Consider the following 18,045-nt stretch of genomic DNA (forward strand, 5'->3'; position numbering starts at 1 on the left):
ATCAAAATGACAGAAGCACTGAAGGAAACCAGGGACTAGATGGGGAAGAGAAGCCAAGGCAATGTAGAAGAAGCAGGGGGAGGGATAGAGGCAAGGAAACCCCACCAACATCTCAGCATCTCAACATCTCGGCAACCAACATGAGGGGCATGGAAGACAGGGGCAACCACTTTGGGGCAAAAGAGATGAAGGCTAAAAGTTAGTGTCGATATGTAGACTTAGTGATATATGGTTTGGTTATCTTATCATTTATCAAAGGACTATTGAATGATGAAGTATTGAATGACAAGAGATGGGTAAATGAAAATATGAAACTAAATAGGAATAGAAATATACTGTTAAAATGAAGCAAACAAAGATAATTGAATTGGAAAATTCTCATCTATTCTAATCTTTGTTGCGTCTTGGGTTTTCCTCTTTTTGTTTGATTTCCTGATTTCTAGTTATCTGTGGATTCACGTAACTGAGGTTTGGTAGTTGGTAATTTAACTCTTAAAGCTTTAGCCTCGAGTTTTATCTTAATTAATGAATTTATTGATTATGACATCACAAATCACATAGGTATATGAATAAACCCTGGTAACTCGTGAGAAATTTCCGGCAGGGACCGGCGGGCGGCCTACAGGACACCGGTAGATGAACTATCGATCACCCGTCGGTCTCTGAGCGATTTCGTAACAATCGGCCGGTAGCCGGTGGGAGATCGTCCAGTTGCCGATGGGGCATTGCTCGGTGACCGCTCAGTCTCTGCGCGGAGAAGATCCCCATATTTCGCAATTTTTGTAACCTAAAATCAACCGGTGACCGACGGGAAATCGACAGGGTATCGCTCGGGCATCGCTGAGGTTTTAGAGCCTGCTCGACATCTCCAAAAAACTGCTGAGCGATGCCAACGTTTCAGCGGCGACCGAGCAGGCTACAAATCGGTCGGTCGCCCCTCTGAGTTGTGACCGTAGCCTAATAAGAAGCCAATTAAGGACAAATATGATAATATCCACATGTTGGCTCCTTGAACGCAGAACGACAGAGGATACTCATACTACTGCAAGTCATCCCTGGTATATTTAAGGATTGCCCCCTATCAGAAATTGCTAATCTGTTCAATAGCAAGTCCAAACGCTATGATTCTGACCAAGCCAAGTGAAAAAAAAAGATCATGCTCTTAAGTAGGCTTACTAGCGTCTATGTATTAGAACATTCATAACCCATTCGCATGTTTTGTTCATTGATAATATTTCATATTATGATTATGCCATTTCTAAAAATGAACTCCTTTTACGAATGACCTTGCGGTGCCAACTTTGAGAACATTTTGAAGATCATTCAACCTTAATTCACAAAAACTTATGCATTTTTTTAAATTCTTGCCATTCCGCAAGACAGGATCTACAGGATAAATCTTGGAAAATAACATATACCGATGTCACTACGCCCCATCTGTAGATTAAAAATGTCGTCTGTACACGTGTATGACGTATTACCAACCAATGGCGAAAATCAACCTTACCGTTGCGTGTGTAGTGGAGAATGAATCAGACGGTTTAATCAACGATATTTGAGAAATGGAGTTCCAACTGGCTGTAAACAGTCAAACAGCTGTCAGTTTTCTTTTGATGTACAAAAGAATTCCACAGGTGCATTTGTGACTTGATGATCGGGGTTCGATGCCGCCGTCTTTCTGAGCAAAGAGATGATTCATTTGGAACGATACCATAATGTCGGCTATATTTTGTTTGTTTTTGTATTAAAGGAAATCAAATTTCAGCTAATGGTAAGACATATGAAAGAGAAAGTAACTCCTGTCCAGGATTATGTCAAAAGGTGTAAATCTGAGCCGTACATTGTGAAAATATTTGAACTGCACCCTTACTGGAAAATCTATTTTATCATCTTTCCGATCACTTCCGACAAATGAAACTGATATGGTATAATCTTCAAGTGTAGTTCTTTATTAATTTATATATTAAATTGGTGTAGAAACATGTAAAATCGGGTATTTTTAATTCTTATTTCATCAATTTTTGTGCAATTTTTATTCGCACATCCTTGTGTCTGTACCTTTATGTACCGCTCATGTGTCATACGAAGGGACAGAGAAAAGTGATTACCATCATAAAGACATTTCATTCTTCCATTGAGAGTGACGAGTCATGCAATGCCACATGAATCAATTGTTTTCCTATCTGAGAGGCAGCGCCAATTTAGCACATACTTCAAATATTTCTTAGTGGCGGCATCAAACATGGGATCAAAGGGAATAACACTTGTGTCACTCCATCTCTTGAACCTCCTTGGTTTAATACAGCCTAGCTCAAAGAGATCGTAAGCACATGACTAGTTCGATTTATGTTTATGATGTGCGCATGAACAATACAAAGAATATAAAAGTTGTGAACACGTATATCTCTTTCTCAGAAGGGAAAATTCACGTATTATTGAACGATGATAGAAGTGATGGACGTTAGAAATGTAGCATGTGATGAACTTCTGCAGTTATTACCGGTGAGGAGAACAGTCGAAAGTTGTATCTTGTATGCAGTTACAGCATTGTACAAAATGTGTAAATTAAAAACCATTCAATAGAATTACAGGAAATATCTACATGTAACAATGTAATCAAAATATGATACATCTAGAAGATCTAATGAAGTGTTTTTATCAGTCTCATATTGGGTGAATAAGAGAAGGTCTGTGTAGCTCCTTATCTTTGAAATATTACTGGATATACTTCAAGCGGGGCCCTTTGGCAGAGCAGTTCCGAGTGAGCTGATAGGGCTACCCTGCTATGAAAACGAAATAGAGTATAGACGATAGATAAAGAAAATCAAGATTCTGCCTTTCGCGTGCTATCTGTTATCACAGGACAGCATAATATGATCATCGAACATTACTTTCTAGTTCTGATAATGACCAATTTTCCAGACTTTGAGATTTTTGTTTGTTTTGTTTGTTTGTTCATTTCCATCTGAGAAGATGGCTGGATAGCCCATATTCAGCTACTCTAAGCTGGTCTTCCATGGGGTCCAGTTGGATGTGAGGTAGGACCACTTCAACGGGTTTAACACCCTGCTCTTTGCGATCAATGAATAAAGCGGGATCATTTACGTGCATGAGTTGTGACTCTCTCACTCACGGGACCTCCATTTTATGTCCTATCCGAGGGACAGAGTGTTTTGCCTCTTGCTAGAGGGGGCGGTATGCTTACACAAAACATTGCTCACTGAGTCCAGACTCGGGTTCGAACCCGGGCCGCGTGATCGTGAGGCAGACGCGCTACCGACTGAGCCAACTTACCGCCCTTAGATTTCAAATGATGAATACAACATGCCCACTTTATTGAGAGATAATATGTCATGAAAGGATTAAAAAAGCCAAATATACAATGTATGTCGAGAAAGAGAAAATCTGAGAAAATCTGTGACCTTTATATGAAGTTGAACAGGTCAATTTGTATGTGATGGGAGGTCAATTGTTTGAACAAATTGACAATGTAGGCCAATTCCAAAGATCATTGAAATATGCTTCCGAAAAATAAAAAGTTCCATCACAATTCTCAGATTCCAAAATTATTGGACAGGAAGTAGTAGTTATCATACCAAATTTTTTCTTTCGAAGAAATTATTAAGTTGTGCACTTTACGGCAAATCACTTTTGTTTGGCTCTTCTTTTTTATATAGTTACCTAATGTATTTGTGAGGAGACGGGTCGGTCACACACACATAATATACTCACACACAAACGCACACACACACACACACACACACACACACGCATAATAGTGTTATGTTATGTTATGTTATGTGTTATATAATACATAATATATATATGTATATATATATATATACACTGTATGCTGTATGTACATATATATATATATATATATATATATATATATATATATATATATATATATATATATACTGCGAGAAGGGGTCTCGACCATTTACAGCACCAGTGTAGCTCCTTCATTATTCATATTCAGTGCGAGAAGAAGAGCAATCGTGGACGTAGCTAGTGATCAACGTGCGTGTTTATTGCCGAGCTTTCGGTCTCGTTAGGACCTTCATTAGGGTTGTAACGATACAGAAATGACTCACTCGTATGGCTACACTAATATATATATATATATATATATATATATATATATATATATATACACTAATGTAAATCTAACTGGCGTGAGTCTATAATGACTATGTAATCAATCAATCCGTAATTATATAACAAAATACAATGATAATATACATAATTGATTGCATATTATTGAGTACATTTCATATCAAACTCGTGTTATTAATTGAGATGAAGGTATATGACAAAAACACCAATTCAATATCTTCATATTGTGTGTTGTATAACATAAGACTATAATAGTATCAAACTAGACATTTTTATGTTGTCGACGATAATACAGCATGTGGCAGCATTGCAAGATGTAAGTGGCTATAATGCAGTACAACAGCAACGCGTCATCTTCTGGCTATCGAATAATGACATAAATAACACTAACAATAATATAACACAACCATTCATATACATATTATAAACCAATAATATAACATAATAACACAATATTACATAAGGTACAGAATGTGAACGGTTCACATAATAAAGTAAAGATTTACCTTATCAATGGCGGATATAAAGGCTTGCGGTGGTGTCCAATCAATCAATTAATCAATCATGCCAATCAATCAGTAAATCATTCAATCAATCAATTAATCAATCAGTCTATCAATCAATTAGTCATTCATTTAATCAATCAATCAATCAGCGAGTCAGTCACAATTGTATGCATGTTTTATAAAAAGTGGCAGATCGACATAGGAAATATCACCTCCCCCCCCCCCCCCCGTGGCTTACAGGCTCATCAATATTTGAAAAACTGATTTATTTGTTAGTTTATTCGCTCAATCAGCCGATTGATTATTTCAATGACTGAAAAGTGATTAGTTGATTATTGGGTCGATTCACTGATTGATTGAACAACTCAATGACTGACTAACATATCGGTTGATGTATTGATGGGTTGATTGATTGATTGATTGATTGATTGATTGATTGATCGATTGATTGATTGATTGATTGATTAATTGGTCAATAAATTGATTGATTAATGGGATGAATGATTTGAATGTTGATTAATTTGGTACCACTACCGCATTCATGAATAACTGGCATATGGTATTGATGTATGGTAACGATCTTGAAGTAATTCACACTCTAATTCTCACCAATTGATTTAGAAATGAAATTGTTAAGATTACGATAAAGCTGACAAAAAAATCTCAGACCATCATAACATAATCAAAGCTTTAAGCAAAAGAGCAATTTGTTTGAATGGGAACACTTATTTGGACTGCTGGCTGAATTTTCCATCTTCTTTCAATTTGGCGCAAGTCATTTTTCCTACTCTGGACAAAGAGCGTCAGTGTTCAGCCAAGCGTGAAAAAAAATTGTTGATTGTACTTGATAGATGAGACTATTGGGCATCCTTAAATATGAAAACATCTTCCAAATATTTTGAAATGTAATTTAGACAATTTTTTCAAAAATGTAACGTTTTATATATATATATATATATATATATATACTTGATGTCGACAAAGCCCACCCTCGCCAAAGACATGTTAATCAAACACCTTAACAACATATGTATACTATAATGGTTACTCCATTACGGGATGAGCCCTACTATTGCATGATATGTAGCTATGCCATCATCTTCTTATTCACACAGGCACATAGTACATTGTCACAAAAATTTGGCAGGGTTTATCGCTATAGGTTGATAAAATATTGGTAGACATTATGGACGTTCCCCCAACCCCTTGGTCCCTTGGCGACCTTCAAGGGACAGTAGTACCCTAAATTACATAATCTTAATAAAAAAGAGGAAAACTTATATAATAATAATAATAATAATAATAATAATAATAATAATAATAATAATAATAATAATAATAATAATAATATGAACACTTGTAATGCGCCGGTATCCATCATGAATAGATGCTCATGGCGCAAGAAAGAGAAGCAGAAAGAAAATACCAGTGAAAAAGAGGTATGAGAAAAGGAATAAAGGAAATATTTACAAAAAAGCTTGTCTAAATAACCAGGTTTTAAGTGAGTTCTTAAACTCACTTAGAGAGGACAGATTACGAATGTTTTGTGGGAGTCTATTCCATAGGAATGGGCCAGCATACAGAAATGATCGATCACCCCAAGAATTATGAGTGTGTGGTACAGCAAGTAGAGTATATCTGTCTATAACACCAGGAATCCTCTGAGTAAAAACTTTGGTGAGTGCACATCTTTCAATCTTTCAGTTTCAACACTCAATTCTTCGAATTTAACGGGCGAAAACTTCGCCATGTGCAGTAAAGTGACAGAGCGAACGATGTATGGCCTTGGTGTCAAAAGATAATATCGAAAACAGCTTTGCGAGCGAAAATGTATTTGATCTCCCAATTCGCGAAAGTATTTGTACCCAAAAATCACAGGTTTTAAAGTACAATTTTATTATCACAGTATACATGTCAGTATGCATTTACCACGATAGACGAGAACATAACAACAGCTGCAAAACACTACAAAAATGCGGACGACTGTTTGGAAAGTGACCATTTCTCTTTCATCTCCCTTCTTCTATCTGCTGGACATTGAACCAAACAAACAAACAAACAAACAAACAAACACATGTTGGAAAGGGAGAAACGACAAAGTTAATACAATGTTTATGGCCTACATTAAAGGAATGAAATAGTATTGGTTGAGGTGAGGATCCAGCTTTTAACTTTTAGCGAGATACTTTGAAACCACCTTGTGACATGTTAAAGAGCATACAATTCTAAGAGGAATTCAAGATTATTCGATGAAAATTGGTTTTAAATGGCTGAGACACACACACACACACACACACACACACTGGTCTCATTTTCAAGTATGGATACAATCCCATGACGTTTGGCTCCGCATTTCCGGAGGAAGCTTGCATTTCCGAACATTTATTTTTTGATAACAAAAAACGTAGTTAAATCATGCGACTGTATCATAAGCTCTGACTAAAAGGTTGAAGTCTACATTGGCGTGTAACATGTCTCATTAACAGTCGGAACACTGCATCAGTACTTTTTACGACAAATTTTCTTTCTTTCACCTTGTGATTTTGAAGTCATCAAAGGAATGGTTGGTTCCAGTGGTAAGTGTTCCCACTTTGTATCCAACAAAGGATGTGTTTAACATTCTTTTAAACGATTCAAAGTTTCAAAGTTTCAAGAGCCATTTGGACATGCCTGCAATATGGAACTTGCGAACTGTTATCAAATGGTGCATGGCAAAATTGCCGCGAAAAGGAATGAAGTAGCCATCTGTTTGTAGTTGTATGTCTATATCTACCTGTTATACGTCTATGTAATTATACCCTCGCTTAGAATACTTTTGTTCATACAGGACCCAGCTTTTGGAATGAACTAAGTGAGAACTTAAAAGATGCACGAAGTTTTGCTGTATTCAAGAGAAAATCAAAGACAGTTTTAGTTATTTTTTAGATAACATTTCAATTACATGTTTATCTTCTCATTTGTATAACTTTTTAATGATAATTACTTTGCTCATGCCAATGGATAGAGTGTCTGACAACAGCCCTGCATGCGTTGAGGACCCCCTACTCGGGGCCGGCGCAGTGTTTTCAAAAGTGTGGGGGCCCACTTCCGGGTTTCATGAGCTAACAAGCAAAAAAAAAAAAAAAAAAAAAAAAGGTCCTCAGCTCATCTCTCCCCGTCCACTTCTGGGTTTCTTCACCTGACAAGCAAAAAAAAAACAAAACAAAACAAAACAAAACAAAACAAAACAAAACAAAAACAAAAACAAAAGGGGGCCTCAGCTCATTCTCTCTCCCATTTCCGGGTATTATAAAAAAAGAAAAAAAAGGTCTTCAGAGAAAACACATAACCTTACCGCCGCCATACTTCAAGATTTCTATCTATTTCTATTTTAGTGCCACTTACGTACTTCCGGGTTGAAAGAAGTGTGGGGGGTCCCAAAGTGATGACACCTATGACACCATATGTATTCCTTTGTATGGTGCACAAAAAGTGTGGGGGCCCGAGCCCCCACACTTCCTGCGCCGGCCCTGCTACTACCTCTTAGTAGCTATTCCGTCCTTCCTTCCTCCCTTCATCCTTTTCCTTCCCTTCCTTCTCCCTCTAACCTGCCCCTTCACATTGTCTTTTGTTGTCTGTCCTATGTCTTTATTCATCGCGAGGGTCTTTTGCCTGTGTTTGTGCGGTTGTTTCTTTATATCTTTTCGGCATTGCAAGTTCGATATATTTTGAGTGGCCCACATTTTTGCAAGCTTCATTAGTTTTTACATGTGTATAATTTTTGTAATACAATGCACTTTTTTTCCTTGAACTTGTATCAACAAAAATGTGCTATTGGAAATAAAATCCCATTTGAACTGAAATGAAATGAAGTTAATATGTTAGTTCTCACTTCGAGGTGATCCCTTCTACATGTTTATACGTACACGCATGTATAGTTTTATTATGTTAACACACCACTGTAAAAGAGAGAGAGAAAAAAAATATGATTAACACTTTCTGTGCTAGGGACATTAGAGAGTGTGTAAAACAATTTCGGGTTTCCTGTGCCAAACGTCTCTCAAAGCACAAGAAGGGTTAGCAGGCATGTGGTCGGTGAGAAGAGAAAGAACAGATTATCGTAGTCGATAGATATGAATTCATCTGACAGTGTCTGACAGGAAAAATAAAGATTATACAGGTTAACACATTACGCAGTCCACATATAGATACTCAGTTTCTTCCGTATTCGAGCCATGAACAGTGATGAAAATGACCATCAAAGCAATGTTATCATGACATAATATAAAAATTGTTTTTAGGCTTTTTGAGGCGGCATTTTCAAGGTCCATTTTTCGGATTCTTTCATCAGGATAGCTATCTGCGTTGGTGGCGCTCTTCCCTTAAGGCTGCACCTTTCTTTTGCTCTGACTGTGCTGTCATTTTCCCCCTGATTTCATACTTTCGTAAATGGCTATTCGTGAGTATGATATCACATTTTGCATATTTTGACTAATGTGGTCACATTTGTACCAGTTTCGTGGTTTTAAAATATCGAGAAAGATGTATTTAACCTGCTTCAATTTTGGTCGAAGATAAGGCTTTATATCTGCCATCTCACGTACACTGATTATAGCATTAACATTCGCCGTGACTGTGTGTGCACTGACCCATGACAAAACTTGTGTACACGTGTGAAGCTCTTTTGAATGTTGGAAGAAGAGTCGCCATTCATGGTCTTCCTCCGCCTTTCACACGCAGTGAATGGCAGCATTTTAAAAACTGGAACGTTGCTCGCGGTACAAAGAGAGGTCACCGTGGCGGACTTAAGGCTGCTAAATACATGTATGCTGTACCTTGTGTCATCTCCCTTGGAAACGAGCATGCTGAGAGCAATCTACGTGAACCTATTTGTCATGACAAGCCTGATTTTCGCCATCAGTCCTCTCCCAAAAGTATTTTCCAAACTCAATCTTAATGCCGCCTTGTACTCGTTTCATGTCTAAAAATAAAGACGACTTGTATTTGTGATGTCATCATGGACTGCGACCTTGATGTTTTGTTGTTGAATGAATCGTGGCTTCAAGGGAACCAAAGAGACGAACTTGTCTTTGGTGACATCAAATCAACTCTACAGAACTACAGTTTACTCCAGTACCCACGACAGATCTCCAGAGAGGGAGGGATATGTGTGATATATCGCTCCTCAGCTCATGTTACCGTGCATGGTGTGACTGATTTCAAGAGCTTTGAGCTCATGGATTTCAGTATCCCGACTCTCTTTGGCATCGGTTTAAGATGTTACTCAGTCTATAGACCACCACCTTCGCCACGAAACAAACGGACATTAGTTCCTGCAGGAATTTCTCATGCTGCTTGAGTCAGCAGTTATAGCGGAAAACACACAACTCACTCGCTGCTGGGAGACTTCAATCTCCACGTAGATGATGACAGGGATGTCCAAGCTTAGTCACTCATGTCTTCTATTGACTTGCTTGGGTTCCATCAACGTGTGGCAGGTCCTACCCACATATCAGGGCACACACTGGACTTACATGTAGTAATGACCAGGAGGGTTGATGATATTGTCTCCAGTCTCATTATTCAAACTGGATCTCCCTTCGGATCATTCTGCGATCGTCATCACTGTCAACCTGACAGTCAGGCACAGGCGCAGAATTCTGGCCTGTTGAAAAGCGCAAGATTCTGCTATCATGAATACTACGATCACAATACCCATCATGCAACGCGATTCTTGTAGTGTAAAAGACATGGAGAAAATTTTGATGATGAAGACACCAAATCGATATCAATTTCGTTAGAAAATTTGAATCCTGACACTTTTTGATTTTTTACTTGTAGTATTACAAATATCTAACTTGCATAATGATAGGGCATAGTAACATTACGAAACACGTATCTTTCAGAAAGCTTCGAGATATTGATATAATAATTTAAGCAGGATATTCGGGAGTCCGCCTTAGTATCTTCGGAAGCTACGTGTCCTTCTGATGCTGCGGATCTTTACAATCATACAATGACTACACTCTTAGACAAAAATGCGCCCTTACAGAATAAAACTGTGACAATCAGGCCATCGGCACCATGGTACACGCTGGAATTAATAAAAGTCAATCAGAACAGACGTCACTCCGAAAGTAAGATGCGGAGATCTGGCCTTTCAGTTGGTTAAGACATCTATCACCAACAATGTAAATCACACTGTGCTGCCCTGAACGAATCCAAGTCAAAACATTGGACTGGTGTGATTGCTTCAGCGGATTGCAAGGAGCTATTCAGAATCGCCAAGAGACTTACCAGCTCTAATCACGAATCTGTTTTTCTAGATCATTCGTCTGATGCTGATCTGCCAATAATTTGGGGCAATACTTCAGTGACAAAGTTAGCAGAATTGTTTCCGCAATAAATGCCTCATCAACTGACGAGTTGTCATCCAGCGTGGAATCATGTTCACTGCCTCAGGTCAAGACCATTGTTTTTTGCGCTTTCCAGCCTGTATCTCTCTCTGAAGTCAAACAGATCATGACAACTATTAAACCGAAGACATGTGGCCTTGACCCTATTCCTTCTAGACTCGTATATCGATGAACTCATTCCTTTCATCACAAGAATCATTAACCTTTCTTTATCATCCGTGTAAGTTCCATAGGTTCATTCAAGACATCCCTCGTCACACCAGACCGGTCGCAACCATGCCATTCATTGGTAAGGTTCTCGAGAAGATTGCGTCAGTTAAACTCAAATCATACCTTGAGACAAACAATGTTTCCTCAGCATCAGTTTGCGTAGACCGGAAGTTCCATTCTACTGAGACTGCCTTGATAAAGGTAGTAAATGATCTTCTGCTTGTTATTGACAAGGGTCTTGAAGCCGCCTTCATTCTTTGGGATTACTCGTCGGCTTTCGACACTATTGACCACACCAACCTCATCAACTGCCTGAGAGAGCATCATGGGATAGATGGATCTGTGCGTCGCTGAATCGAATCTTACCTCACTGATCGTAGTCAGAAGATCTTTGTGAACGGAGCGGAATCCAGGTCATTCCCTCTTCATGGGGGGCGTTCCGCCAGGTTCCGTCGTAGGACTATGGTCTGTTGAGCCACATCATTGGCTCACATCATGGAGTGCAGCACGCAATCTACGCGGACGACACTCAGTTGTATGTCATAATGAATGCAGATGAGAACAATCGGGCTGCTTTGATGCAGAAACTTCAAGACTGTTTCCTGGACATATTAAGTCACGTTTTCCCGTAACCATCTTAAACTGAATGAAGCCAAAACTGAGATGTTATTCATCTCATCCCAGTTTAGGCAGCAGCCGGGATCTCAACCTTCTGTGGATTTGGCTGGAGAATGCGTCTCTTCCTCTGTGTGAGGGATCCATGGTGTTACTGTTGATATAAAGCATCTTACTCTCTCTAAATTCATTCGAAATGTCTGCAAATCAGCTTCCTTGGGCATCGCTAAGACTGGGAAAATAAGGAGATTCCTTAATGAGACAACTGCAGAAAAACTGGTTCATGCATTTGTTTCTTCACACATGGACAATTGCAACAGCCTCCTCGCCGGTCTTCCTCGCTCCTGTCTTGCTCCGCTACAACGCTCGTCTCAAGGCGCGCGTCTCACACGCACCAAGAAACATGAACATATCACACCTGTCATCAGATCACTGCACTGGCTACAATTTCACGACCGCATCGTCTTCAAAGTTTTACTCCTCACATACAAGATTGTCCACGACCACAACCATTGACAACCTAGCACCATCCTACCTTCATCATCTGGTTTCCCTCGATCCGGACTACATCTTCTTCTCCAACAAGCAGACGTCTTCGTTCTCACTCCACTGCACACTTTCAACTTACATCGGCACCGCACACCCGTACTCGTTACGGCGACCGCGCCTTCAACGTTATGGCACCTACACTCTGGAACAACTTACCTATCCACGTCCGTGAAGCTCCTACAGTAGACTCCTTTAAAAAAGTTATTCAAAACCCATCTGTTCACTCGTGACCTGTAATTTGCATTGATTTATTATATATATGTTATGCTCCTTCCTTAAGTTATAATCTACAAAATGTAAAATATGTACTACGTATTTTGTTTCATCTTGCTATTTACTTCATGACCTTATTTCTCCTTTCCAATTCTTCTCCATAACAAGACGCTCAGCGCTTAAAAAACTTTAGTAATGAACGCTCTATAAGTGGTATTTATTATTTGTTATTATTATCATTTTTCAAAACTAAAAGGATGTGTCATACAACAGATTCTTGGTTTCATCATGTTCATCTGGTACACACCAGCTATGAGTGTATTATTTGTAATGTATATTTCTACATTGCGCTGTTCTTAATGCATTTCTCCCAATAGTTATTTAAACCTTTCACGTTTATCATGTTCATTGTACTCATTGTTCATTGTACAATGTACATTGTACTTCAATCTACAATGTTGGAGCAAGCTTTATTTCAGCTCCTTCAACGTTAACATTTGCAAACGATTTATTCTGCTCTTGAGATTAAGATGGCAATGTTCCCGTAAGTGCTTTAGTCGGTAATGAAATCAGTGTGATGAATTTCAAAGGAATGTTGAGTTATCGTCTCAAGAGACCCTTTCTTTTGCCTAAACTACTCTAGTAAGTCAACTGTATAACCCATTCCTTTCTCAATGGCCCCTTATGATTATAGAAGGCTCCCCGGCTGCTGCGGGAACGTCCCTGATGGACCAACTTCCTGAGTGCGCCAAGAATCTCTGTTATGAAAAGGACGGGTATATTCTCTCCTTCTTTATGACGCCGAACTGCATTGAGAAGACCAAGGCTTTCAAAACTCGGCCCGACGACGTTTTCATCGTCACTTACCCCAAAACAGGTCATTATTTCAGTTATTATTTATTGTTGGTTTGTAAAGGAGTTTGCAACATCAAATCATTAACGCAAACTTGCTATGTTTTCTACTCACTGTCTTGCCTGTTTAGATGAACAGTATGGTCTGAAGGTAACTACACATTTCTGACATTATCAAGTTTCAGTTTACATTTGTAGCAATGAATGCTATTAGTGGTTGCATTTTGGCACAGGAAATAAGACTTAAGACTCTCAACTGGGAGGTTCCAAGTTCGAATCCCATCAGGTGCTGATATACGTCCTTGAATACAATCCTTTTTGCCCACCATTTCCCTCTCGATCCAGAAATATATAAATGGGTACTGGACAACAATAATGTCATAACGAAGGCAGCGTCATTTGGTAGAGCATTGGCAACAAGGAAGATGCGTCGCTGGATAGAAAAAAAAAACCCACCGTATTAGCAATTGTCATTATTTCTGGAAAGGGGAAAGGCGACATTTCACAATAAATGTTGAATTTTTCTCTTGCCCTTGTTCAGGCACTACATGGGCTCAGCTAGTGGCGTACCTCGTAAAGGTGGACGGGGACGAGAAAATGCTGGAAGGGAGGCACATAATGGAGGAGGTGAAATTCTTGGAGACGCCAGATCTCGAGTCGGAGGAAGAAGTACGACAAAATCATTCTCTCTTCTTTGTAGTATCTAAATATATATATATATATATATATATATATATATATATATACGTGTATGTGTGTATGTGTATATATATATACCTATCCAGACATAGAGAGAAAGAAAGAAAGAGAGAGAGAGAAAAAAAAGTACAATGGTCTGTCTCGTTTTATTTTTTCCACGTAGGTCAAAAGAGTAGATTTATTGAACAACTTCCCCCCCCCCCAACAAAACAAAAAAAAAAACATATTTCGGCTCAGTTTTTTATCTCATTCTCTTTTGCGATCCTCCGACTACTATTACGCTTCAATATCCTAATTTCGTGTCTGTATATACCATGTCCTACGTTCTTATTTTGTCCGTATGTGTGTTGCGATTTGTTTTAAGTTGCCAAGTGCTGAGGAAGAAATGAACGAGGCGACCGCGGGATCGAGAGCATTTAGACTTCTTCAACAGCTGCAAAATGCCCGTACAACCTGTGATGTTGCCGACGCCATGCCTCGCGATTCTTCAAGAATACTCAAGACTCACGTGATGCCAGTGTGGCTACCGGAAAACCTCCGCGATGACCCGAAGGTCAAGGTCATCTACATGGCCAGGAACCCAAAGGACACGGCCGTGTCGTTCTATCACTTCTGCATGTACATAAGAGGCTTGCCCAAATACGAGTCCTTTGACCAGTTCATGGAAGAATTCCTTGCCGGAAGATGTAAGAAAAACAGCTCTACAGTCTCCCTCTTCGTACAACCCTTCATCACTTCACTTCACTTGTTCATGTTTATCTTCCATGACAATGCTCCTGGTCAGCTCTTTCATTCCGCATTACCAGTACTTCCAATTTTTCATATCTTTCTCTTTCGATCAATCTTTCTTGGCCTCTCATAATTATGTTGTTCACCTATGCTCCTCAATGTCACTACCTTCCGTACTGGAAAAAACACAGTGTCTCACAGTGTGTTCACATGCAGTGTGGTCACATAGTCGACCATGTGAAAATGCTCGAATTTGACGGTGTGGAGAAGATTTCACACTGTGGTTTGGTTTTCGCAGTGTTCACATGGTAATGTTCTGTGTCACTGTTTACAGTGTTAAAACGCTCGAATTTAACAGCGTGAAGAGATTTCACACTGTGTTCACAATGTGTTCACACTGTGTTTCTCACATTGTGGGACATTGTGTTCTCTCCAGCAGGGTTATGAAGCTTTTCTTGATCCGTTTCTAACAAAGACAGGCTTTCTTCCTTGCCCTTCTTGCCCATGCATCATTCCGTTTGATAAAAAAAAAAAAGTATGACGATGATAAGAAATGAAGTGTTATTAATGAAGACCATTATCATCATGATCATCAAAATTATCGTCATGATCATCTTTGTCATTGTTAGTCAATATCTTTGTCATAATCGTAATGATCGTCACCATCATTTCTGTGTCCTTGAGTTTCATTTTCGCTTTGTTGGAGAGTGTCTTCCGGTTTCATTTTTCTGCAATCGGTTACAGTTATCTATTTAAAACAAAAGTTTCTCTGAGATCTTTTGAGGATGATGAATATTGTTGTACCGTGACATTAATTATGCTCAACCTGCAGGTATATCGACTTGAAGGCAAGAAATAGAAGATCTAATCCACAATCCGGAAATTAGTAAGCCAAGTCTGGATTGCTTGTTCTATAGATTTGATAAGACCTATAAACATTAATTTGTTTATTTCCATGTTGTTGTTACCCTGGATACAGTGCCCGTAGGAGACTACTTTGACCACACCCTGTACTGGACCAAGCTTAGAAATCACCCCAACGTCCTCTTTCTTACTTACGAAGACATGAAACAGGTTAGAATCATCACAGTTTCTTTCTCTTCCTTAGCAATTATGTTAGTCAACTTTTTTTTAACAAAGGAACAATGAGGCTACAGTAAAATAACAATCTCCTGTAATCAGACAGTTGAAGTTGGCGCCTGAGCGAAGGTAACTATATAACGTTGTGCCAAAAGCGTGAATCTATTTGATTTTCTGCTGTCATCCAACTTGCTGTGAACATGATAAGCCCTTGTAGCAACATCATTCGGTCCTGTGAATTCATTGAGACATTTCCTGTTTCTCCTGAGAGTAAGAGAGAGAGAGAGAGAGGGGGAGGTTACTGTGCAATGTTCATTTTCAATTCTGTTCAAAAGTTTGCCCTGGATGCCTCCTTTTATATCAAGGTGCCTTTACAATGCTTTTTAAAACAAGCAAAACCAAAAACCACACATGAAAACATTACTCAGAGTTTACGAGGCACTTCTGTCAAAACAACAACAACAACAGATATTCAATGATAATTCTTAGAACTCACACCAATCTTGTTATTCTTTTACATTAATGACAACGTCATAATAAGGGTAACTGACGTCATTTCCTCTCCTTTCTTCTCTTGTCTATATCTATCTTAAAGGATCCGCGGAAAGCTGTCGTGCAGATTGCCGAGTTCATGGGCAAGTCGCTCCCTGATGACGTCATTGATAAGATCGTCAAACTCAGCTCGTTTGACGCCATGAAAAAGAGCGCGAGCACTGACATGTCCCAAGCGGCTGCTTTCAAGCAGGAGGTTGACGACAGCGGTAATAAGTCGTTCTTCAGGAAAGGTACGTTCGCTTTCTCACCTGCATGCAAGCATGAAATTTTATATTTGATACCATTGGAAAGATCAAACGTGAGAGACTTCATGGGCTAATATCAAATTCATCCGGTTTAGAGAAACCTATTCACTGGGCGGTTTAATAATTTCGTCGTAATGAAGCGGGTGAAGATCTATCTATATTGACCCGATTTGTTTTAAAGAATTGAATATTTACTATTATATTCATTAGTCAGACGCAGTCTTTGAGTGTTAAGAATGGAAGAGATTTATTGCAAAATTAGGTAAGCGCCATTTTTAAACATTTCAAAGTAAGCCCATCATCAGATAGAACAAAGTCAAACCTTTCCAGTAATACATCACTTGTGACATAACAAGGAATATTCTAGAAGTTATGATTAAAAATATTTTGTATTTCTTATCATTTTCTTTGTTTTTTTTTAGCACCTTTAATCACAAATATTTCAACTTAACAAGAATTGAGTTAGCTCGTTTTGCGATAAAACTCTTCAGTTATTGTCAGGGTGTTTAGAGACTCTTTCATGACCTGTCTTTGTCCTGTCTGTTAATGTTACGACATGTCTGTTAATGCTACGACATGGGCAAGCCTTTTAATGTGCCAAGTAAACATGGAAATGAAGAGTCTTGAAACCCATTATCCCGAGGCTGTTAAACTCACCGACCCTTCTCCATGGAAGACAAGCTAGTGCAGATGAATATGGGCCATCCGCAGCCATCTTGTCAGATGAAAAATGAAAACAAACAAACAAACAAACGAGATGTTGATGACGAAAAGTGAGAAGAAAGCAGTCTGCATATTTTATATTTTCACCATGATTATCTGTTGATTTATCTTATTTTCATTACGTTTATTTTTACAGGGATTGTCGGTGACTGGAAGAACATAATGTCTGAAGATCACCGTAGACGTGTTGGTGCTCTCTTCGAAAAGAAATTCGCTGGAACGGGGCTGGTACTAATGAGTTAACCCGATCGACATCACTTCCGCAAAGTTCCCAGACTATTGTATGCAAACAGATTGCCATCAGTAAAAGCAGGGTTAGCTCTAGCTTGAACGATGCATTTTTTTTTTCAGCTCATCTGAGACAAAGGCTGAAGTGAGCTACTGAAATCATTCATCGACCGGTCTACGTCGTCCGTAGTGCGTAAACTTTGTACATTTTCAGCTTCTTCTTGAAAACCCCTCGACGGATTTTCAGCAAACTTGGCAGGTAGCGTTCCTTGGAAGATGTTTTCTCAATAATGTCCAATGAGGGGAGGGGGGGGGGGGGGGCACCAA

General features: G+C 39.0%; 1 protein-coding gene across 1 annotated transcript; it reads left to right on the forward strand.

The window, feature by feature from the left end:
- The first annotated feature begins 140 nt into the window (after positions 1-140).
- LOC140243558 (sulfotransferase 1A1-like) lies at positions 141-17,733 on the forward strand. The gene is made up of 8 exons (XM_072323228.1): positions 141-198; positions 12,166-12,519; positions 13,302-13,484; positions 14,001-14,128; positions 14,523-14,844; positions 15,867-15,961; positions 16,563-16,752; positions 17,627-17,733. The coding sequence occupies exons 1-8, from the start codon at positions 141-143 to the stop codon at positions 17,731-17,733; spliced, it is 1,437 nt and encodes a 478-aa protein (XP_072179329.1).
- The last annotated feature ends 312 nt before the right edge of the window (positions 17,734-18,045 follow it).

This window comes from Diadema setosum, chromosome 20, assembly GCF_964275005.1.
Source record: "Diadema setosum chromosome 20, eeDiaSeto1, whole genome shotgun sequence".
Lineage (NCBI taxonomy): Eukaryota > Metazoa > Echinodermata > Echinoidea > Diadematoida > Diadematidae > Diadema > Diadema setosum.

Bases quoted from the DNA above. Each gene is read 5' to 3' on its own strand.
- LOC140243558 (XM_072323228.1), top strand. From the start codon at position 141: ATGAGGGGCATGGAAGACAGGGGCAACCACTTTGGGGCAAAAGAGATG. The intron at 12,520-13,301 runs GTTATGGCACCT...TTATGATTATAG, and splicing joins ACGGCGACCGCGCCTTCAAC to AAGGCTCCCCGGCTGCTGCG. The intron at 15,962-16,562 runs GTTAGAATCATC...TCTATCTTAAAG, and splicing joins CTTACGAAGACATGAAACAG to GATCCGCGGAAAGCTGTCGT.